Source organism: Ambystoma mexicanum, chromosome 2q (genome assembly GCF_040938575.1).
Source record: "Ambystoma mexicanum isolate Mex_15411 chromosome 2q, UKY_AmexF1_1, whole genome shotgun sequence".
Classification (NCBI taxonomy): Eukaryota; Metazoa; Chordata; class Amphibia; order Caudata; family Ambystomatidae; genus Ambystoma; species Ambystoma mexicanum.
Window position 1 is genome coordinate 938357158 of NC_090924.1, and position 23496 is coordinate 938380653.

The 23496-nt window shown below is 45.3% G+C and overlaps 1 protein-coding gene across 1 annotated transcript in view; it reads right to left on the reverse strand.

Annotated features, from left to right (window-relative positions):
- Window positions 1–23496, reverse strand: part of CPVL (carboxypeptidase vitellogenic like) — a 1072295-nt gene that overhangs the window by 866460 nt on the left and 182339 nt on the right. Inside the window, exon 4 of the mRNA XM_069648246.1 lies at window positions 1860–1974. Within this exon, the coding sequence (XP_069504347.1) occupies window positions 1860–1974 (115 nt within the window). The remainder of the gene's footprint in view (window positions 1–1859; window positions 1975–23496) is intronic.

Consider the following 23496-nt stretch of genomic DNA (forward strand, 5'->3'; position numbering starts at 1 on the left):
CTGAATTCCGACCTATGCCCTCCTCCATTTTACACTCTGCCTACTCTACCATCATCCTCTGCCTCCATCCCCCACTTTAGTCACACTGCTACTGACAAAGTGCTATGTCTACTAATGAAGGCTAAACCCTCTTGTGCCCCATCAAACCCTCTTTCTCCTGAGCTAGTCAAGCCTATTGCATCTTTAGTGCACCCCCCATCTCGCTGAACTCTTCAACCTTCCCTCCATTTTCAAAAGAGCCACGGTCATCCATGTCCTAAAATCACAAGGGGCTCAGCCGAACCCATCGGCTAACGTTCACCCTGTGTCACTCATTCTGCACTACTCCACGGAAACTGCTCTCATGAAAGTATCCAACTTCATTGACTTCAATTCTCCTTGGCCCGTCTGGTGCCTTTGACATGGTTGACCACTCTGATCTCCTTAAAACCTGCCTTGATTGAAACCTACCTTGCATCTTGCCGATTCTGTCTCCGGGAGCACCACTGCCTCTCAACTCACAAGGCTGGTGCGCTCCTTTTTACATTCTGCACCTCTGATCTTGGGGCACTAATCTCCTCCTTTGTATTCTTGTATCAACAGTTCGCAGACGACACCGAAATCTTCTCTCTTCCTGAACTCTCCTCTGATCTCTATCAAATTTTCTAACTGTCTCTATGCCATTACATATTGGACGGCTTTTCACTCTGATGTTAAACTCTACCAAAACAGAGGTGCTCATCTCCCTGACAAAAGCTCTATCTTTCGCATCTCTTCCATGAACTTTTTCAAACCATCTCTACTTTCATCTCCAAAACTGGAACAGCTCACATCAACCTCCTAAATATTTAGGACAATCCAGCACCTCCTTCCTTTCAATACTGTAAAGCATCTCTTAAACACTCCTGTGTTCTCTAAACTGGACTACTTTGCCGGCATCATCTTTGGTCTCCCAACTAGGCTTTCTATCCTCTCTCCAAGATCATTAACTTAGCTACAAGCATTCTCTTCGAACTCCCTCGCTTCACACCTACTTCCTCGTACAGTCACCAGGCTGGATGGCTGACAATGCAAAACAGGGTACGATTGAAAAGTCTTTTCCTGGTTCACAAATCTACAGAAAGGCAACACTATCTATCCTCTACCCAACTCTACATGCCTTCTCGTAATCTCTGCTCTGTCTCGCCAACTACCCTTGTAGCTCTGCACCTTCCATATGCTTCCTCTCGCTTACGCTCCTTCGCTCTCCTTGCTCCACTTGCATGGAATACTCTTCCCCTGGACATCCGAGAAACAGTCCACACAGATTTGTTCAAGACCAAACTAAAAGTTCACCTCTGAGTTACCCTCTTATCCCAACTATAATCTGCTTGCTAGCTAACATTGTTTCCCTTGCCTCTAACCTGCCTCTATCCATCACTTCCTCTGCCTCCACTCTAGCACTTCAGCCATCATGGTCACATCTCGAGCCGAGCTGCCTGTACTGCTTACCTGCACTTACAAATGCCCAACGTTGGTTGTCCTTAATCTATGTATGCCCACTTATGTATTGTCCCCAGTGACTGTTCCATTTACTCCCCTCTACAACCTGGTCAGAATGAATTTCAATCTCACCCCATTGTAAGAAGCTCACTGATTCCGTCAAATCTGATTTCACATCTATTTTATCCCATTGTGTGATCAAAAGAACATTGTTCCTCCTGCATGTAGATAAATAAATAAAGCAAGCTATGAGGCTTTGAAGAAATATTTTCCCCAAAGTATGAGCAGGGTATGCTCAACAGCATTGGTTTTCATGGTATTTATGAAACAACATATCTTCAAGAAACCAGAACTGTTTCAGGGCCATTTCATCCCAGTGAACCCCAAGTAATGCTTACATGTAAGATTTTTGTTAACAACATATGGCCCATGTTCAACAAACAGTCCAAACATAGAAGTCCCTCCTGGTCCACCCTGGAGCCAAAGTAGAACTGGGGCATTTTCTGGCTGAATCTGAAAAAGCAAAACAATGCAAAAACAATCAATCCTTATTTCGACACATCGCAATTTAAAATTAATATATGAAATATATACACAACAGTTCAGAGTGTGCACATTTCATTAAATGTGCAAGTTTTGCATAAAGTTCCTCTTCAGAGATTGTACAAAAAAGGCAAAAACTATGCAAAACTGACAGTTAAGACAAAGATAAAACAATCCACTAAAACCTGAACGATTATATATAAATATAATACAAATTATCAGACTCTAGCAATTAAGAAGAGCAAACTCGCAGCCCCACATCATCAACTGTGAGAAGCCCCAGAGCAAAAGTGGTTAAAAATGTTAGGAACAAAATACTCTTCAGTCATCATGCCAAATACATTTTGCTCTTAATTTCCACGACCTGTGTATATAACGAGTGGTAGCAAAAACTGGCTTGGGCAAAACAAAGTTTGCAGTAGCCTGATGCTTCCATTGCTGATCAAATCCCTTCTGATTTGAAAATTGGTCTGAGATAGTAACACCTCAGAGTAAGGCGTTTCACACAAATTAAAAAGAAATTGGAGTTTGACTCAGTTGGTGCACCACATAAAGGACAATCTTCACTATAATTACCACGCCAGAATTTGGACACTGAGGCCAGGGACAATATTCCCAGCCTAAATCATACATATAATGCTCTTTCAAACGGAGGATTGAATATGTCCAAATAACTTTCAAAGCCCATTAATAGTCCATATTGTAAATACTCCCAACCCAGTTTCAATCTGCTCGCTGCATGTGCATTTGATAGTATATATGCAGTTTGAATTATTCTGCGACAGGTTTGACTGTTCAACTGGGGACTCTCCCAAGCAGCTCTGTCACCCAGCTCCAATATGGTATTTTTAATGTGTCTTATCCAAGCAATTCTCATGTCACCCTCCAATGACATCAAGTGGTCCAGGGCCTCCCTATGTTACACCAATCCCTCTGTATAACTCAATCTTAGCCAGCAGAGTATGGGTTTCAATTAAATATAATATCTACTGGCAGAACATCTAATTCTAGATATAATGGTGCCAAGGGAGTGTTGCAGGGTGAAATGAAAGGTCCCATACTCAGGTAAGGGAACTGAACTTCTTTACTAAGTTCCAGTGACAAGGTATATACACCAGGTGTTAAGACGGATTTCCGAACTCTGTCCTGGTGGCGCAGAAGTTCAGAAGGCCAACCTAATTACTTGGAACAGGGTAACCTCTGGACAAGCCAGACCAATCAAGGTAGCGATCGCGGCGGTCAAGACTAGGTCTCAAGAGGGGTGAGGGTGATTGAAAGCCCGCAATGAGCACACAAAGCAAGAGCGCTTACAAACTACTCCAAACAGTTGTTATATCAAAAATATATACACATTTATTTTAAGGCCTTTAAAAACAATGACCGTAGCGAGAAAATCACAATATCACAATATTAAACCAACACATACCATATCAACACAATATATATACAAATACACAGTCCCAAGCGTTTAAAGCACGAAATATGTAGTCCACCTGAAAGGAAAGGAAAACAGGCAGTGCGATAACGCTTTAGACTCAGTTCGCCTTCAGAGGCACCTAACTAGATGGAAGTCCGAGCCCTGCGAAGAGTGGAGCCTTGTGCTCAAAGTACCTGCCACGCCGGTGCCAACGGGCAAAAGGGGAAGCTCTTCGGAGGAAGTCAGGCAGTTCGGGTTAGTGCACAACAGAAGGAGAACAGGTTCCGCAACTCAAGCGCAGCCTCCACAGCGAGCAGAAGCAGAGCGCGAGTACGGACAAAAGGGTGCTGTTTTTACACAGCGGGGAAAAGCAATGGGCTACTGCAGGAGGGCGACCAGATCCTAGCTATACTACTCACCGGTCCCCGATGCAAGCAGACCCAGGCTTCTCCACGTTAGTTTCAGCAGCTGGCAGGTTCAGAAGAGCCGGGAATGCCTCGTCGTCGTGTAGAGCAAAAAGACGTCCGAATCGAAGAAACCTGCACAGTTTTGTCACCACAGCAGGGCAACGGAGCGGCCGTGTGTATTCGAGCCAAATGTACACTACTCACTTCAGACTTGGGAACGCCAAGTGTACTAAGCGTGTGAGAGTGACCAGGACTCGAAATACAACACAACCTGGCGGCGGTTACAGAGCAGGACTCCCTTGTAAGCTGGTCAGTCAACTGGATGGCCCAGAGACGCTTCCGAAGGCTTACTGGCAGGAGATGATGAAGTCGCCGAGAATAGCTGTTCCTGCTATTCCAAAGGTCGAAGCACCAGTACAGGCCTTCTGGTTCGATCCAAGGAGGAAAGGGTTTCACAGGACGACAGCAGTGCAAAGGAGGATTCCTTCAGCGGGTCACCAGCGATTCCTCGGTCCAGCCTCTTGTTTGCAGGATACTTGGCTCCTGTATTCCTTCGTTCGTGAGAACTCAGGAGATCGACATGGTAGTGGTGTTTCCAGCCCCCTCTTATCCACGGTTCCCTTCGCGCCAAAACGGAGGGGAGCCAATGGGAGATCCGCTCATCAACACACATACCATACGTGGACCAATCATGGACCACGGTGGTCCCAGGCATTCACACCACCCTAGACTCTCTGGCACCCAGGATGTGTATTGGGACCAGACATCCCAGCCCACACCCTGGAGGCACACAAACGACATGTAGAAGCCCGCGAAAGCAACCACGTTTCGCGGGAAAGTACATGCCCAAATAAGGAAGGCCCAGGGTCGCCCGACCTGGGGAAGGTGAAGGGAGCAAGACGGTCAGTGGACAGGACAAAGGAGCCTTGTGGTCTGGCCATTTTGGGAGCCAGGCCACCATTTTGGGTTCAGTGCGAAAAACGTGCTCAGAACGCCAAAAGGAGCTCAAAATAAACAAAACGATCGCTGCCACCATTCCAGTCCCTGAATGACTTGCACCGATCAAATACCATCCTAAAAGAGTATCTAGGGTCTGTAGAAGGCTAGAGACCCAAGAGAGCTGTAACTTAGCTTACAGTGCCCTCTTCTGTCATGTTGCACTAAAGCCGCAACATGATAAAAGAAACTACGGGAAACAGCGTTCCCCGGTACTGACTGTCTTAAGGGCATGTCAGTTTCCCCGTAAGAAAAGGAGCGAAAGCCCAGAGGAGTGCGGCAGAAGGCTGCACTTCTCTGGCAAAGTCAAGAACAAGGTGTAAAACAACAGCAAAAAGTTTAGGGGTTGCCACATGGAAGGAAAATTACCTACAATTACGAAATCTTTCTTAACACTCGCCCCTCCCAGACTATGGACAGGGGGAACTAATCCACCCCTGGATGAGTCTCTTGTTCAGGTCGGTTAAACATTCTGGACAACCCATCAGCATTGCTATGTTGGACACCTGGCCTATGCTCAATAGTGAAGTCGAAGCCTTGTAGACTTATGGACCACCTAAGCAACTTTGGATTCTCCCCCTTCATGTTCATTAGCCACTTTAACGGCTTATGGTCAGTCTGCACAGTGAAGTGGGTCCCATAGAGGTAGGGCCTCAGCTTCCTTAGGGCCCACACAACAGAGAAACATTCTTTCTCTACCGTGGACCATCTGAGCTCTCTGTCCTTAAGCTGGCGACTAATAAAACCGATAGGGTGTTCCTTACCCTTCTCATCTACTTGTGATAGTACAGCTCCTATCCCAGTGTCAGAGGCGTCCGTCTGCACGATAAAAGGTCTTTGATAATCCGGGGCCCTAAGGACAGGGGCCTGGCACAAGGAGTCTTTTAAGCCATTGAAGGCCTTCTCACACTCGTCGGTCCAAGTTACCTTCTTGGGTTTCTTCGGAGTTGTGAGGGCAGTCAAAGGAGCAGCTATGGTGCCATAGTCTGCCACAAAATTGCGGTAATACCCCGTGAGTCCTAAGAAGGCTCTCACTTGGGTTTGCGTAGTGGGGGTAGGCCAGTCTTGTACCGCTGGTACCTTACTGGATAGAGGCTGTCTCCTCCCTCCACCTACTTCATGTCCAAGGTAAACCACTGAGCCTTGTCCATTTTGGTGAGGGGCCACTCGGACACCCTCAAAAGAGCTTTCTGAAGGACTGCTTTTGAACAGGTCGGGGAGAGGTTCAGACTCCTCTTCCTCAACGTCTGAAGCAAATAGCAGTGCTGTGATTTCGCCGCTTGGGACGAAAGCCTTCAGCCTATTCACGGGAAACACTTTTGGAGCCTGTCCAGGCTTTCCAAGGTCCACTGAATAGTTAACCTCACCCAGGGGCTCCACCACTGGGTAAGGGCCTGACCATTTGTCCTGTAAAGCTCGAGGCCTTATGAGATTCATGATCAGGACTTGCTGACCAAGTGTAAAGTTGATGAGGGAAGCTTTCTGGTCGTACCAATGTTTCACCAGTGTTTGCCCTGCCTTCAATTTATCACTAGCCAAGCCCATCAGAAGTACCATCCATTTTCTGAGCCCTAGCACATAATCAACTACATTGGTAGTAACAGGGGGAGTGGGCATCTCCCATCCCTCTTTGACGATGGCTAAGGGTCCCCGTACGGGATGACCGAACAGAAGTTCGAAGGGGCTGAAGCCAACACCCTCCTGTGGTACCTCTCGGTAGGCAAACAGTAAGCATGAAACAAGAAGATCCCATTTTCTTCTCTGGGGCTCCTCCAGAGCCCCAATCATGCTCGTTAACGTCCTGTTGAAACGCCCCCCCCAGACCATCGGTCTGGGGGCGGTATGCAGAAGAGAACCTGTAGGTGACCCCACATTCTTTCCACATAGCCTGCCTATACTTCGACATAAAGTTGCTGCCATGAGCCGACACAACTTCTTTAGGGAAGCCAACCCTAGTAAACCTGCCGAGTAAAGCTTCTGCAACTGGCTTGGCAGTTACAGTTTTAAATGGGACGGCCTCAGGATACCTGGTTGCATGGTCGACCAGCACCAGGATAAACCTATTGCCCGAGGATGTTTGCGGGTCAAGGGGACCAACGATGTCGATCCCTACCCTTTCAAATGGTACCCCCACAACTGGGAGCGGTACCAACGGAGCTTGGATTGTCGCGCCAACCTTACCAGACAACTGGCAGGAGGCACAACTCCTGCAGTGACTTTCTACTTGCACCCCCATCTTGGGCCAGTAGAAGTGCATGGATAACCTTTGCTTGGTCCTCTTCATACCAAGGTGACCAGCAAGGGGAACTTCATGCGCCAACTGCAGGAGGAAGGGCCTCACAGCAAGGGGAACCACCAACCTCCTATGGTCTCCTTCTGTAGACTCTTGTGGGCTCGCTATACAGGAGTCCACCTTCCCAATAAATCCTATGCTTCCCAGGAGGTTCACCCTCAAGCTGGGAGCAGGCCTGTCTCCTTAGGCCTTCCAGAGATGGGCACTCACGTTGGCCTTTACTGAATTCGTCCCTATCAGGACCTCCTTCAACTAACAAGTCTTTTAGTTCAGGATGATCGTTGGGGTCGAATACTTCAGGCATCGCCACCTCCTCGTCAGGCCCGGGCGATTGACCAACGTCCTCCACCGCAGTGGTAGGCGAGCTCGGGGGAATATTCTCTTTCCCTCGTTTTGACTTGTAGACTCCTTTCGCCTTGGGTTTCCCCTTTGGCTGGGGCGGCGTATTGGACTTGGCCAATGCTGCCCGTGCTTGAGACCGTGTGTAGGGTCTTTCGGCAGTGTCTCCTACGAGCCCTAAAGCTCTGAGATCATTACCCAACAAGACCTTTCCCGGGACGTTTCTCTGAATGCTCACTGGAATCCTGACTGCTGTACCATTTAAAGTAAGATTTACAGGTATTACGGGAAACATACGAAGGGGGCCGTCAGCCAACTTAGTGGGCATCAGAGTAGCTCTGGCAACTTCCTCTGAGTCTACCAAGGTAGAATCCACTACAGTGCGACTGCACCCACTATCCCTAAGAGCTGGAGTATCCACTCCATTGATCAGCACACTGTCTTTAAAGTAGTGCTTGGTATTATCCGGAATCCTAGCATAAGCCTCTGCGACTTTAGGCTCCCAGGAACCCAGGGACACAAACTACCTCAGCCTCTATCCCGCTGGGAAATGAGTCGGAGGAGAAGGATGCTCCTGTAATCTCTTCTTCCTCGTAGGAGGAGAAGGCCAGATTAGCGGAGTGGACCCCCAAAGGTCTAACCTTACACCGGGGATCCCCCTTCACATGGTCAGTTGCTCCACAAGCATAACAAGATCCATTGGTTCTGTTTACATAGGGAGGCTTATTGTAATCAGAGTTCTGTTTCGGAGGCGGACCTCCGCTACCCTGTGAGTTCTCTTGTGTCTTACCCTTGTTTTTCTTTTTGTGGCCCTTATGGGAAGAAGATTTAGCAGATTCCCCACCCTCCATATCTTTGGACTTTTTCCCTTCCTCCTGCTTACCAGGATGAGTTTTGTCCTTATGGGACACTCGATGTGACACCCATAAGTCTGCTGCAATGGCCAGCTTCTTAGGATCTATCTCCTTCGAATCTGCCAAATGCTGCTTAAGCTCCGGGGAAGAAGAAGCAAAAATGTGTTCCAGCATGACAAGATTTATCATGCCTTCGAAGGTAGAAACCTTATAACCTTCGACCCAGCCAGTTAAGTTTTTCAAAGATTCAGCGACATAAGATACCCAAGTACCACCTTCCTTTTTCTTATAGACTCGAAAACGCTTTAAATATTGGGCCGGAGTCTTCCCAAACTTTAAAATGAGAGTTTGCTTTAACATTGCGAAATCAGCCCGCTCAGCCTTCGACATTTCCATAATGGCACTACAGCCAGAATGGGGCAGTCTACTGAGCAACCACGCAATCTTATCAGCATTGTCAACTTCTTGAACCTCGCATGCATACTCAAACGCATTCAGCCAGTCCATAATGTCATTCCTTTCTTCATACACACTGAGCAGATCTTTTGGAAACCGTGGCTGAGAGGAAGCCCCAGACCCATGTCCAGGACCCTTGGACCCATTTGCAACCTGAAGCTTGGCCAGTTCCAACTGGTGATCCCTGTCTTTCTGTTTTTCTGCCTGTTCGATTTTTAGTTTGGCTATGCTGAATTCAAGCTCCTGCTGCCTAAACCGCAGCTCTTGCTTCTTGAATTCAAGCATAGCCTCCCCATCAACACTGGCAGAGGAAACATTAGACATCTCGTCTTCCCTGTCCTCGTGGTCGCGATGGATCAGTGCAGCGGCAGAACCGTCGGTTCTACCAGTGAGAGCAGCCCCACCACCTTCTGCACTGTCCTCAGAAGTTATAGCGTCAAGCTGCGCTTCTTGCCACGCCACGATTCTCTGGATCATTTCCAATTTTGTGCCTTGAGAGGAAACACCTCTCTCCGCACACATCTTTTTCAGCGTTTCTGATTTGGAAGCATTTAAAGTTAACAAGGTATTTGCTTCCATACTGTTTGATAGGACTATGGCCTTTTTAAAGTTATATTACAACAATTCACTACGTGTACTGTTTGGAATAACCTGAAATGCCTTAGTTCGAGCGCAACACTGGATACCTTCAGTCGTATCCCACCGCTGTACACCAATTTGTTAAGACGGATTTCCGAACTCTGTCCTGGTGGCGCAGAAGTTCAGAAGGCCAACCTAATTACTTGGAACAGGGTAACCTCTGGACAAGCCAGACCAATCAAGGTAGCGATCGCGGCGGTCAAGACTAGGTCTCAAGAGGGGTGAGGGTGACTGAAAGCGAGAAAATCACAATATCACAATATTAAACCAACACATACCATATCAACACAATATATATACAAATACACAGTCGCAAGCGTTTAAAGCACGAAATATGTAGAGGGGTGAGGGCGAAATATGTAGAGGGGTGAGGGTGACTGAAAGCCCGCAATGAGCACACAAAGCAAGAGCGCTTACAAACTACTCCAAACAGTTGTTATATCAAAAATATATACACATTTATTTTAAGGCCTTTAAAAACAATGACCGTAGCGAGAAAATCACAATATCACAATATTAAACCAACACATACCATATCAACACAATATATATACAAATACACAGTCGCAAGCGTTTAAAGCACGAAATATGTAGTCCACCTGAAAGGAAAGGAAAACAGGCAGTGCGATAACGCTTTAGACTCAGTTCGCCTTCAGAGGCACCTAACTAGATGGAAGTCCGAGCCCTGCGAAGAGTGGAGCATTGTGCTCAAAGTACCTGCCACGCCGGTGCCAACGGGCAAAAGGGGAAGCTCTTCGGAGGAAGTCAGGCAGTTCGGGTTAGTGCACAACAGAAGGAGAACAGGTTCCGCAACTCAAGCGCAGCCTCCACAGCGAGCAGAAGCAGAGCGTGAGTACGGACAAAAGGGTGCTGTTTTTACACAGCGGGGAAAAGCAATGGGCTACTGCAGGAGGGCGACCAGATCCTAGCTATACTACTCACCGGTCCCCGATGCAAGCAGACCCAGGCTTCTCCACGTTAGTTTCAGCAGCTGGCAGGTTCAGAAGAGCAGGGAATGCCTCGTCGTCGTGTAGAGCAAAAAGACGTCCGAATCGAAGAAACCTGCACAGTTTTGTCACCACAGCAGGGCAACGGAGCGGCCGTGTGTATTCGAGCCAAATGTACACTACTCACTTCAGACTTGGGAACGCCAAGTGTACTAAGCGTGTGAGAGTGACCAGGACTCGAAATACAACACAACCTGGCGGCGGTTACAGAGCAGGACTCCCTTGTAAGCTGGTCAGTCAACTGGATGGCCCAGAGACGCTTCCGAAGGCTTACTGGCAGGAGATGATGAAGTCGCCGAGAATAGCTGTTCCTGCTATTCCAAAGGTCGAAGCACCAGTACAGGCCTTCTGGTTCGATCCAAGGAGGAAAGGGTTTCACAGGACGACAGCAGTGCCAAGGAGGATTCCTTCAGCGGGTCACCAGCGATTCCTCGGTCCAGCCTCTTGTTTGCAGGATACTTGGCTCCTGTATTCCTTCGTTCGTGAGAACTCAGGAGATCGACATGGTAGTGGTGTTTCCAGCCCCCTCTTATCCACGGTTCCCTTCGCGCCAAAACGGAGGGGAGCCAATGGGAGATCCGCTCATCAACACACATACCATACGTGGACCAATCACGGACCACGGTGGTCCCAGGCATTCACACCACCCTAGACTCTCTGGCACCCAGGATGTGTATTGGGACCAGACATCCCAGCCCACACCCTGGAGGCACACAAACGACATGTAGAAGCCCGCGAAAGCAACCACGTTTCGCGGGAAAGTACATGCCCAAATAAGGAAGGCCCCGGGTCGCCCGACCTGGGGAAGGTGAAGGGAGCAAGACGGTCAGTGGACAGGACAAAGGAGCCTCGTGGTCTGGCCATTTTGGGAGCCAGGCCACCATTTTGGGTCCAGTGCGAAAAACGTGCTCAGAACGCCAAAAAGGAGCTCAAAATAAACAAAACGATCGCTGCCACCATTCCAGTCCCTGAATGACTTGCACCGATCAAATACCATCCTAAAAGAGTATCTAGGGTCTGTAGAAGGCTAGAGACCCAAGAGAGCTGTAACTTAGCTTACAGTGCCCTCTTGTGTCATGTTGCACTAAAGCCGCAACATGATAAAAGAAACTACGGGAAACAGCGTTCCCCGGTACTGACTGTCTTAAGGGCATGTCAGTTTCCCCGTAAGAAAAGGAGCGAAAGCCCAGAGGAGTGCGGCAGAAGGCTGCACTTCTCTGGCAAAGTCAAGAACAAGGTGTAAAACAACAGCAAAAAGTTTAGGGGTTGCCACATGGAAGGAAAATTACCTACAATTACGAAATCTTTCCTAACACCAGGTAAGACCACGGGTAAGTTAAGTAGGAAGGCAGACCCGAGACATTCACTGGCCTCCTGTCTCACAGGCTGCTTCACTCCAACTGACCATGCATGGAGCTTACAGGGGGCACTCACACCACAACATTCCACAGGAATAACATTCCATCAGGCATTCTCTCGGGCAAGCACACTCCCTCCTCAAAAGAAACCAAGAGAAAAGGCACAGAAAGAATTGCGAGGGAAAATACACAGGGTAATGCGACCAAAGTATGAACCAACAACACTCTGGTCACCTCCACTTCAAACTTCAAAACTCGAATCCAAGACCCACTCACTCACTCACTCCATTCCGACCAACAAGGAGACATGCCTTATACTCCCACCAACATAGTCCCTTCAATGACCTGCAAAGCGGACAATCCACTATGCAATCCACTAATAATCTGTAGCAGGCCTACCACAGACACTCCGACCAAGGAACCAGCCTTAACTCTCAACACACCAGTATTGCCACACAACCCCAACACAACACCCTCATTCATCCTGATGCCAACAACTAAGGTGCACTGTAACACAGCGTACCCTTCATCTTCTAATATACTCCCAGAACAAATGATCAAAACTCAAAATGCACAGAGCACAGGCGCCCACTACCGTGCATGGCATGTGGAGAGGATAGCCCCCCTAAGGCATCAGCATGCAACTCCCCTAGGCACGGGCAGGAAACCACCTCAAGTGCGGTGTCCAACACCCCAATATTTGTGGCACGGGTGGCGGAACACCCCTGTACAACTAGTGCCGGGTACCAAACACCAAAAACAAATTGTTGCAAGGCAAAACCTTCACCATTCTCCCAATGCACATCACAAACGTTACACCCATCAACCTCAACCACACACAAGGTGATACATTGCAATACAAATATTGAAACTCTAAACATTTTGGGAAAACAATACACTAACTTTAAAGTCCCTAATGAACAACGTTAGTGCAAGATACATCACTGTCAATTAATGAACTGTTATAACAACCAAAGATCAGAAAACATTGAAACTGTTCAAACAGAGGCCACGTCAACCAGCCCAAGAAACACTTCAACCACAAACAAGCCAAAGGAGAACTGAGCCAAACATAACCAGGCAGGACCCAAGGCACATCACAGGCCCCACATCACAAAAATAACCAACAATAACCAAGTCAGTATTCTCGGTTATATACTGGAACCTCTCGGGGAAAAACGCCAACAAATCAGGATAAAGTTCTTCTAAAACCACAAGATATATGCTCTCAGTATTCTCAAAGGTAGAACCACACCATTTGCAATATCTCCAAGTCTCTCTCCAATGAGCAGATGCCTCCCCTGATGCCGAACAGCATGCAGGGCACAGAAAGAAATGCTCAAAACAGTACCTTTTTCTTTGACTGCGAGCGCTCACTCTGGCACCCATCACTTCAACACATTTTCAGCTCATGCTACTGCTCAGGTAAGTGACCTGCTTGCCACTAGGTCCTTTGTGATTGTATTGCTGCTGTATTTCCTCTGTAGAAGGGGCTGTCACTAACTCAACACTATAGAGGCTATGGCGGTCGCAGTAGCTCTCCCAGACCATTTTCTGTGCCAGTGCACAGGTGCTGTAAAATGACCCCGCTGGTGCCTGATGCTCCAACTACTTAATCCCTCCCGGGCTGAATCTGTGCCAGTGATCAGTTGAGTTGCTCCAGTGGCCAAAGACTGTAAGGTGGTCCCACTGGTACTAAAATGGCTACTACAGTTAACTCCAGCCCCCAGCTGTCTCCTTCCTGCCATGCAACTACTGTTGGGTTATGGGCCAGGGGCCAGATCACCTTTGGGAGGTGGGGGGCCAGTGGAAGTCCCCTCAATGGTCTCACCAATTGCTTCCTTCAGGCCCTGCTCCCCCTGGACAGCTGTAGGTTCCTGGCCCTTCCCTCAAGCCAGCTCGTTGCCAGTGTTGCAGGGTGAAATGAAAGGTCTGATACTTGGGTAAGGGAAGTAAACTTCTTTACTAAGTTCTATTGACAAGGTATATATAATCGGGTAAGTAAGTAGGAAGGTACACAGGAGACATCCACCGGCCTCCTCTTTCACAGGCTGCTTCACTCCAACTGACCTTCATTGAGCTTACAGGGACACTTGTACCACAACATTACACAGGCATAACCTTCCATCAGGCAAGCATCGATGCATGACCAAGGCAGGGAACACAACAGCGTGCACTGAGGGGGGAATAAAAGATGTTCAAAATGTTTGTTCTGTGCAACCCATGAATCCGAAGGATGCAAGACAATGCAAGAATGTCGATGACTCCAATCCCATCACATACTGTGATAGGAAAAAGTAAACAAAAATAAACAGGGTATAAACTACTTAATTCGAACAATTCTCTACCCTCAACGTCCTCACTAGGACCACATGTGTGTGTTCCTCCAGATATCAAGTTAAAGTGGAGGGTCTACAAAAGTATGTGTTACAGAAAGCTTTAACGGGCGCGCCTAAAAAAAGGTCATAGTAACACAAAGTAAACTCCCATAAACTCTCCCATGTTCATGGCTGTTTGGATCAATTTATGTTGCCTCAGAAATTTCGTTCTCTGGGAGGTTGAGTGGTGTGAAGGCATCATGAAGCAAGACAGACAAAGTTCAAAATAAAATACTTTATTAAATCAAATGTCAATATGGTAGAAGGTTTAACGTGCCCTATGCTAAGGAGGCATTTCACAACCTGAACGAATCTAAGGAAAGTCTCAGTCAAAGAGTTCAACTTAAATGTCTGTGTCCAAAACCTATACTTGCCCTCACAAATAAAGCCAACCAATATGTAGGGAATAGTGTTCAACTCAAGGTTCTGAGCTTCTTCCAGCTCTCAGCTTTCGTTCAGCTCACCTGTCCCAAGTATAAGAAAGTCCAACAAAAAAGTCTCAAGTTTACCTTTCTCCATTTCAAGGTGATACAATTCAAAACCAATCCTCGGGGTTCCCTTCCACAAGTTCCAAGCACCACAGCTCACAGAAAACAAAAAGGTTCTCAAGGCCACTCAATGTAGCTCCTCGAGCCCCAGGGTTCCCTTCCCCAAGACTTCATCATCACAAGGTATTTGGTTTGTCAACATTTAGTGCTCAATGGTCTAGGCACAGTTGTCAGACCAAACGGTCCACCCATCACAAATCGCATGACCAGGATCCCGACTCTCTGCCTCTTGTCTTTGATGTTTAGATTTACAATATTCTGGCTTTTTCCTCATCAGCCTCTTGGCTCTGCCATCACTTAGCACAAATTATTTCCAGTCTTTGGCTTTGTCACATGCATTCATTCATTCATAAAGGTTCAGCTTACGGGTGTTTTACTCACACCCACCTTCTTAGGACTGTCATCCTTGTGCCCTTTTCTGCAAGTCGTTTTCAGCTGGGCATTGGGGTTTTTCACTTTATTTACTGGTCCCATAAAGGTTTTTATTCCATTTGCCACTTAGAATGCTTAATTTCGGGGTTTCATTCAATTCTCTATTTGATAAGTATTCATGGCGCTTAATTGTAAAGTTCCATTCAATTCGGTATTCAATACACATTTGCAGGAGCGCCCCAGTGTACAAGCGTCCTCCCCGACACTCACCGCCTTGTGGCATCTCCTGCTGGTGGTTCCCACTGCTTCTTCTTCACTAGTGAAGTCGGGATACTCACTCGTTGGAGCGCCTCTCACTGCCCGCCAGCAAGGGGGATGCTTTGTCCTTGTTTCTTGGTGCCATCTCGCAGCTCCTGTTGCCAATTTTCTACAACAAAGTCTCCCAGACTTGCAATATTTACACAGCCAATTGGCTACAGGCTGTGCAAGTCTTCTCTGCAGTTTTGCCGACGTCCTTGTCTGGTCCCACCACAGCTGCCCCCTCTTAAGCACTGTCCTCTGCTGGTCTCTCCCACACAGGCCTCACTGTTGCTCTGTTCTGCTCCACCGGTCTCTCTTTATACACCTGCAGCCCTTCGACAGGCTGCAGGTGTGGATCGCTAATGAAAAACAGAAGGTCCTACGGGTATGATCCTTAAAGGGAAGGCGCTAAAGGGCCAAGAAAATATGTTTAAGCGGGAGGCTGCAAACTCCAAGGACCCCTAGACCACCCGTAAGGGCCTAAGGTATGTGCAAGAGAGAAAAATGGGGGGGGGGGCTGGGGTCTTCAGATGTCAGCGCTCTATCCTGTTATCAGCACAACCTATTATAATGATTGGTTCAATATGAATCTACATCCAATTAAATGTGGTTAGCAGCAAAACAAGCTTTCGGAAGTATTTTAATTGTCTCATAGGCATAATCAGCACAGCCGACACGTGTTTGACCCCCACTGGGTCGTTCAAGGCTTTTATTGTACATACATTGTAACATCCAACAAATAAAACCCAATGACATGTACTGTGTCAACATGATTAACAAAATCACAATGTAATGCAAAATCGCACAAAATATATAGAATGGTAAGATAAATCATGCATAAAAAGTAAACAGAAATGAATCATGTTACATACTGAATGGTAATTGTCAGAAAAGTGGTATTGCAGAAGCGGTTAAAAACAAAGGTCATGTTATTGATGATTCCATAATACATTTTAAAGGGAAGTCAGTGATTCACCCAAAGTTGAAGAAATAGAAATCGGTGCATTACATGGAGGGGAAGCAAGTTAGCAGAGATGAGAAAAGTGGGGGATAGGGGTATGTAGCCTCTTTGTCAAGGACACAAAACCATCTCCAGAAAGTGAAACACACAATAGTGAGTTGATGTTGAAGTGCCATGGAAAGGCTAATTGCATGCTGTTCAAATGAAAAGGAACGGATAGGAAACTCCCAAAGAGAAAACCAATTTACCAGCACCCTAATATGGTGTATGAAGAACAAATTGTGTAGATATATCAACAGCACCCAGTCAATCTATATTCCAATTCCTAATGGAAAATATAGATGGGTCAATAAGTATACGGCTGAAACTATGAATTCAGATTGAAATGCCAAACTAAGTAAAATGACGTAACCCGTTTAAGATTCCATAAGAAGTGCTTTAGTCTAGAAACAATGAATGGTGCTTCACAAATGCACCCTGTTTGTTCAAAGCAGCATAACATCCAAATCTGTATGAAGAAACAGATGAGGATTCTCTATGTTATCAAGTCCTAACTCCAAAAGGCAATGGCTAATACATGAAAGCAGTGAAATACGAGTTGGTAGAATAGGCCAGTTTAAATATGGAAGCCATTAAACTCTTACCCTGTGCCGTGTGTCTTTTTGCTCAAAAAAGGTCGTTTAAAAGGTGGTATGCAGTGAAAGTAATTCCGGGTTAAATCCCTGAGCGGAGAAAGAACAAATCTATCTATCCCATCTGGATGATTACCAATATGTACGAGGCCAGTAGCAAGTAAAAAAGTGTCACAGACAGTTACCTGAACAAAGTCAACGAAGTCCTCTATCAGACGGCGTTCCGCGCATGTGAATAAACACCATATATCAAAGCCTACATCATGATGCGTGTGACGTCACGCTTCCGACGTAGAGGTGCGCGCGGCATTACACGTTGACCCAGTAATGTCATTTGACATTTATACATTGCATGTGTGAGATCGGATGTCAATAACAGCGCATGTAAAGAATGATGAAATCTGGTAATGACATGAATATGCAATAGTAAATTAGGCCAGAATTACGAGCCTAATGCAGTATATGTTTACTAATGAAAGTCATTATTTGAAATGGGGAAATGATTGCGATGGACCCAAGAAAGCTAATGCATTATTGGTCAATAAGCACAAACCTATATGTAAGACAATGATGTTATAAATGGAATGTAGTACCCACGAACGGGATACCCTCCCCCTTGGGGGCATTCTTCTACAAATATGGGTGACGTCAGTATCACTCCTTATATCAAATATCCTGTACCATTTTTATTCAAAAGACATGGTTATGTACAGTCTACTTAAAGACCTCCAAAAGTGTGGGAGAATGCAGTGTGTGCTTAGCAAAGAAGTGATGCACAGAACACCCCACCCAAGCCTCAGTTCGAAAAGTGGTTAACATTCCGGATATTAATCGCACAAGACCAAGACACAGATACAACTAACCTGAATATTCAAGTTTAACATAAGACGACAAATTTCATGGTCTGTGTTCAGAACCCTTTCAATACATTGTAAATAGTATATACATTTGCTTTAATTTTAATTGCAGATCATCACCTCTCTTGCCTCTTTTGGCTTTCATTATTCCCACGAATTTAATATCTAATTTGTTAGCAAATTCATGGAATTTCTTCAAGTGGTACTAGTTGATCCTGGCTATTTAAACTAGAGAGGTGCTCTCTGATCCCAATTCTGAGCTGCCGAATAGTACCAACCACTTAGATCATGCAGCAGACACAAATTAATGTGTATACTACACGAGTAGTCCTGCAGTTAATAAATTCCTGGATTACAATTGCACTGCCAAATGAATCCGAAAAACGTGTACAGTCTGAGTGTCCAAAATGTGCACATTTGCGGAAACCTACTTTGGGTTGAAACCAGCTGGTTCTCACTGCAAGCATCTGTCTGCTAGTGTCAAGGTGTGGGGGACAAAGGTGAGTGTACACAAATTTGGGTTGGTCCGATGAAAAAGGACAAATCTTTGTCTAAACACAGAATGTGCAAGTGTTTAGAGACCAATTTATAGAGTAGTCTTGTGTCTGTTGAGTAGTTGGTTAGAATACTCAATTTTTGATCCTGGTGTGTTTTGGTAGTGTGAGTGGTAAGCAAATTGGTTCTATCCACACTTGTATTTTTCAAAGGGTTTGTTAATAATCTTCAGTTGATATCCTCTATTCAAAAACCTGTCATTCAATAGAGCACATTTCCTGATTAAAGTCATCCGCAATGCTACAATTAAGCCTGGCTCGATAGAATTCACCACATGGAATTTTGTTAATTGTGGACCCTAAGTGGCAGCTCTTGGCATGCAAAATGGAGTTGACCTTCATGGGTTTCCGAAAGGTGTTGGTCTCAATTTTACTGTTCTGTATAGTGATAGGAGGTCAAGAAAATCGATTATAAGAGGATCACAATGACCTGTAAGCTGCATCACAAAAGTATTGTCGTTGATATATAATACAAACTCATTGTAAGCATCTGAGGTACCCTGCCAAACAATCAAATCCTCATCTATAAATCTTCTCCATGAGGCCACATTTTTAGAGAAAGTAATATTGTTCAACAGATGACTTTTTTCAAAGAAAGACATAAATAAGTTGGCGAGTTCAAGAGCAAATTTGGCCCCCATAGCTACACCCTTACTCTGCATGTAGTATGTGTTGTTAAAAGTACAGAGATTGTTCATCAAAGTAAATTTAAGAACCATCTTCAGCTTTTTATGTCAGACATATTGAGATGATTAGGAATTTCTAACTGTGTACTTCACTGCCCGTAATGCAAGATCGTATTCAATGTTCGTGTAAAGAGCAAAAACATCTTAAGTAGCTAGCAAATGATCATCCTGCCATACAATGCTAGATACATATTCCAAACCATGAGTGCTATCCCGGATATATGATGGCATTCTGAGGACATGTGGTTTGAAGGCGTTGTCCAGGGACTTAGAAATGCCTTCAGTAGCCCATCCTATACCATCTAATATGGGTCTTACCTCTGGTATAGTGTAGGGTCTGTGCACTTTAGGCAATACCGCCCCCTCTGTTTCCCCCCCCACCTACTTTTCTTTTCTCCATTTAGATGGACAAACACTTTACTTACCAAACGGGCGTCCATGACACGCATGGACACAAAGCCGATCCCTGCTGTCCATTTGGCAACACACTGCTCCCTTCGAGCCCTATTTGGCCACGCCCATTCACACTACTTTCACCAATAAGGGCAGAGTATTCTTACCGCCTCCTCTTTCTCCGCTCATGACTAAGCAGCCAGGGTCTGGCAGGTCTGAATGACGCTGCATCACCGACAAGAACACCAATGAATGTGCGGCACGTAAAGGCTCCTCCCTTATGACCGAACAACTGCACACAGCTAGGAGGAATTCACTTTCTCGGTCAGCTTTCTCCCAGACTCCCGATCGGAACGATCTCTACTTGTGAGTGGTAGCGTCCACCCGGATGGGTAGGTATACTATACGCAAGGCAGCGCCTGCTCCCCCAACTTTTTGACCGCGTGGCAGCATTTCCATTGAATGTACTTTTCCGATGTTTGATAAATCTTGTACTTCGTTGACACATCGTCCGGTTCAATAGCATCAATAGCACCAAACCCAAGTACAAGCCAGTTTTCTGACTTACCCAAGCTGCCATTTCGGTCTCTCGTGGCCTCCATACATCTTGATGAGACAAGGACTCTCAACCACTCAACGGGCAGAGGTATTTCCATACACAACTATTAAGGATCTTACCATTAACTCACCTCATGAGATTTAAACCTTTGGACTTAGACGCCACAACGGCCCCTGCAGATTTCACTGCTAGATACATTGTCGCCTCACTGCCCCTTACCATGTTCCTCTTACCCCTTTTTCTACAGATAACCCATGCCAAAACGGCAGGTATTCAGCTGCCATTTCAGAGTGACCACACGGCTCTCACAACTGGTTTTCCAAATAATGGTGCATAAACTTTGCTCGCTAATTACCTCTAACACAGAAGCGTGCATTCGAATGGGGATGAACCCATGAAGCTTTCATTCGGATACCCTCCCCTTTTCATAAAAGGAACCTCCAATGTATATTACATACATCCACCACATACTAATCCCCCAGTGTGTTGCACGGCCGAGTGGATGGTGCATTTCACGAGACAGCGTTGCATGGGACATAAGATAGAAAACCTGCATCTTTTTTCTATCCCTTCCACTGGTGACGAGGTAGTCACAGTAGAAAATATTTGACAACTAACACACCAAGTAATATCCTTATGTGGAGACCTATCTTTCTCTTTCGATATAAAACAATCTACATCTAACCTTTGACAAACTCACCAGACATCAACAAATCTGGCAATCATTGTTTTCTTTCTTTTCATGTGCTGCAGGATTCTGTCACTACTGCCCTGATGAAGACGGAATATTTTACTTTTCATGTTAATTTGGTTGTTAACCGCCGAAGCGCAATATCTGTGAGAGGCTTGTAGGTTTTTCTTATAATTCAACACAAGAAATCTCGCTCTTAATCAAGTTCCCCCGCTGCGTTGGCAAACCTGACCTCGGAAAACAAAGCTAATCCTGAGATGTATCACCATTTCTTTGTTTGCATCTTTTGAATTCTTCTCTAGATTTGAAGTGGGATTGACAAAGTGATAATTCAAAACATGAGATGTATAAGTACTGTTCAGTTCAACGATCTATGTTAGGACAGGAATGATTCTGTCCCTTTCTTACTAGTATCACTGTGTGCGTCTTTCTACACCTTTGCTACTTTACATTTTCTCTCCGTTTATTTCCCCTTCCTTTCCTCCAGTTAATTGGTTAAAACCTACATCTTTGTGATTATTGAACATGTATATATAGGTGTCTTTTTGATTCACAAACTAATTGCTAATAATATAATAGTTGTTCTCTGTATTTGTTTACACTACTTATATGCTGGTTGTCTTTATTGTATGTTTTGTTTGAATAGCACCATTTCATAGTTATTCTACCCTTTTGTGCAACCAAATACAGGATCATCTTAGTATTTTTTGTCTCTCTGGTGTTCTCTTTTCCTTGTCAAAGGTATAGATGTGACACGCACTAAATGTACCTACTGCTTAATGGAGGGTTGGCAAGAAGAGGTTACCAAATTATATTAACCTGTTTGCTCTAAAAACCTGTGGCACAGCAATACTCCCCTTTTCATGATTTATAGTGTACATGCCCTGTTTTGCTGGTGTGCCTCACATAGGGTAATACCGAACCCCCCCCCCCCACCCTTGGGGGGGGGGGGGGGTTTGATATGATTCTTTTTTTTACAATAAATACAATTTTGGCATAACGGGATCTTTTGTGCATAGAAATCTTATTTCATCTTCAGTAAGATACCCAAGACAGTACCACTCAATCATTGCAAGTAGATTTTGTACTACCCTTTTGGTAGGGTTACCAGAAAGTTTCTCTCAGCAACCAGGGGTTGCTTGATGTTTCCCACTCATGATGACGTAATCCCGAGAATTTAAGACAACTACATTGCCCCCTTTGTCAGCTTCTATAATGGTGAGAGGATCTTGCTCCAAGTTCTTAAGGGCAACAATTTCAGCCTTAATCAAATTGGTAGGAAATGTAGGGTTTTTAGGTGTACCTGTTGCTCTATGGTCTAGGGGTTTGTGTATGACCTTGATAAAAGCCTGATGAAAAGTGTCAATCACATTTTCATTGCGCAGGTTTGGTGTAAATCTGGATCGGGGTTTTAATTCCTCCAGGTCCAGATGTCATGCCTGAATCCCTAGTTCTGAATACAATTGTAGAGAGTCCTGTTGCGCATCATTATTCAAGGGTAAAAGGAGGTTAATTGCCTCCACATCTTTAATAGTTTGAGCACTTAAAGGGTTCAAGACAGGTTTAGGCCCAAAAGTGGACACTTGAGTGGCAAAACATTTCTTTAATTTAAGTTTTCGTATGAACTTAAATACATCAACTTGAAAGTCTATAAAGTCGGTCTGTGTAGTTGGTGCAAACTGAATTCTCTTCGCTTTTCAAATTTGGGATGTTTGAATTTCCTTGGGCGAGGAAGCCTTTCTCCAAGAGTCTTAGATTTAACTTGGATTACTTGTGAAACCCATTGATCGAAATGGGGTAAATCATTTCCCAGAACTAACTGGGCTGGTAAGTTGGGAATCACAGCTACCGTTGGATTGGTTTTCTGTCCAAAAATGGTAATGGAGATCTGGGTTAGCTGCTGATTTTCTGATTTTCTGTATGCCCATGTACACAAGTCACCCTTTCCTCTGCTACATCTATGCATCTGATGGGAAATAATTCTGTTATGTCATTTTCTTTACCTACTGCATGCAATTTTGCCCAGATAATTTTGTTTAGTTGTAACAGGGATTTTATACGTGGTTTTATTTCCAAGACATGGGGTTTTCTTCAGTTCCTATAATTCTTCCCTTTTCTGCCAGACTTCTTTAGACTTTTCTCTAACATCATAACCTGACATTGGGTGTATAAGATGTTACTGTATGAAAACAAACTCTTCCAGGTTCTCTGGATTTTGGCCAAGTTCTCTTAATGATGGTGTGCTGGGGAGTTCGATTATACTTAACGGACAATATCTCGCAATGTGCCCAAATCCCTTACAAGAGAAACATTTCTAGTCTTGGATAGGATAAAGGGGTAAATAAGAAGGAAGGCTTATCATAAGATTAATCGGAATCTAACCTCCCTACAGTCTCCAAATCCAGATATTTAAAAGGCATTTGGAGGTTCAGAGGACAAGGTTTATTTCGGTGACCAAACTCTCCACATGAATAACAGGAGCTTCCAAAATCTGAGGATGTTGGAGCAGAAGCCACTCTCCCTCCCTTTCTGTCTACTATTTACCATATCATCTTTGGTTCCCAGATTTTCTAGGGGAGAGGACACTTCTGGAAAAATCTCTCCCAAGGGAGAATCGTCTTTCTGTTTGTAAAGGACTGAAGACAAGATTTTGACTCCTCTTTTGGTCAGATGTTCTCCTGGTACTTTTCTCACAAAGACGGATAGGCAAGAGGTTCCCATAAGCTGTCATACGTTAAGCCTCCCACTAATTGGCCCGCTCGATCTCAATGGGGTCTTCAGAGAAATTCAAAAGA